Source organism: Phalaenopsis equestris, unplaced genomic scaffold (genome assembly GCF_001263595.1).
Source record: "Phalaenopsis equestris unplaced genomic scaffold, ASM126359v1 Scaffold215630, whole genome shotgun sequence".
Lineage (NCBI taxonomy): Eukaryota > Viridiplantae > Streptophyta > Magnoliopsida > Asparagales > Orchidaceae > Phalaenopsis > Phalaenopsis equestris.
In genome coordinates, this window is record NW_018234316.1 from 1,212 (window position 1) to 2,335 (window position 1,124).

The 1,124-nt window shown below is 34.8% G+C and overlaps 1 protein-coding gene across 1 annotated transcript; it reads left to right on the forward strand.

Annotated features, from left to right (window-relative positions):
• Positions 1-412: 412 nt before the first annotated feature.
• Positions 413-1,071, forward strand: LOC110037127 (the record flags this gene model as incomplete). Its single annotated transcript, XM_020741709.1, has 1 exon — positions 413-1,071. A coding segment is annotated over exon 1 (659 nt), but the record flags the coding sequence as incomplete, so codon positions are not given.
• Between the last annotated feature and the right edge of the window lie 53 nt (positions 1,072-1,124).

The window sequence follows — 1,124 nt, forward strand, 5'->3', positions numbered from 1 at the left end:
AGTGCCATAGCCTTTGATTTTGCCTTTGATTCTCTTTTTAATCTTTTAAAAAGCTTTTAAAAGCTTTTCGCTCCTCTGTATCCCTTATGTAGCAATGATTTCAGAGCTTAAAAGGGTACAAATAGCATGTAAAAGGGTACAAATAGCATGATTTCAGAGCTTAAAAGGGTACAAATAGCATGATTAAAGGGTACAAATAGCATGTAAAAGGGTACAAAAAAATATTTGTACCCTTTATTGTTTTTCATGCTAAGGTATGCCTATCAAATTCATATCTCTATTGATAATAGGGTACAAAAATCATGTAAATATTTACTCTAAATTAGGTGATTAAATGACCGATTTTGAAGAAAAAAAATACCCCTTAAGCACTGTAGCAATTCAAAACAAAGTTACTGAGTGTTTTAAAAGCATGAGCGTAGATGAAAAGCGGCTACTCATTATGGCTTCACCTATAGCCAGAAATATTGATGCCTCAGAACAAGATGAAATTTTAATTCGTGCAGATGATTTCGCTAAAGAATGCGGCATAAAACTCAACTCGGCTTATAAGCAAATTGAGATAGCATCGAGAAAATTAATTGATCGCTCATTCTCATATACAAATGACAGAGGTAAAAAAGTTTATTCAAATTGGGTTATTGATGCCACTTATGAGGACGCAGGGGTATCCCTGAGATTTACATCTATAGTGCTGGTTATGCTCAAAATTTTAGATAAATATAACCCCTATACACGGTATAAAAAAGATGTGGTTTTAAAGCTAAAGAAAGATTACTCGATTGATTTCTATCATTTAGCTAAAAAAAATCAGGCTAAAAATGGCTTTGAGCTGACGCTAGATCAAATGTTCTCGGAGTTTGGACTACCAGACTCATATAGAGATTTGAGAAATCTGAAGCGCAGGGTGCTAAAAAATGCTATGGAAGAAATCAATGCGGTTACAGATATTAGCATCGAGTATATGCCAATCAAGCAAGGACGCTCGGTAACTGGCTTTAAGTTTGCTGTTAAGGAAAAACCTAAGCCTAAAACTATAGGAGTAGGACGAGATCCAGACACGATTGATATGTTTGTCAGCATGACAGATGCTCAAATTAATATGTTTGGCAATCAACTTGCCC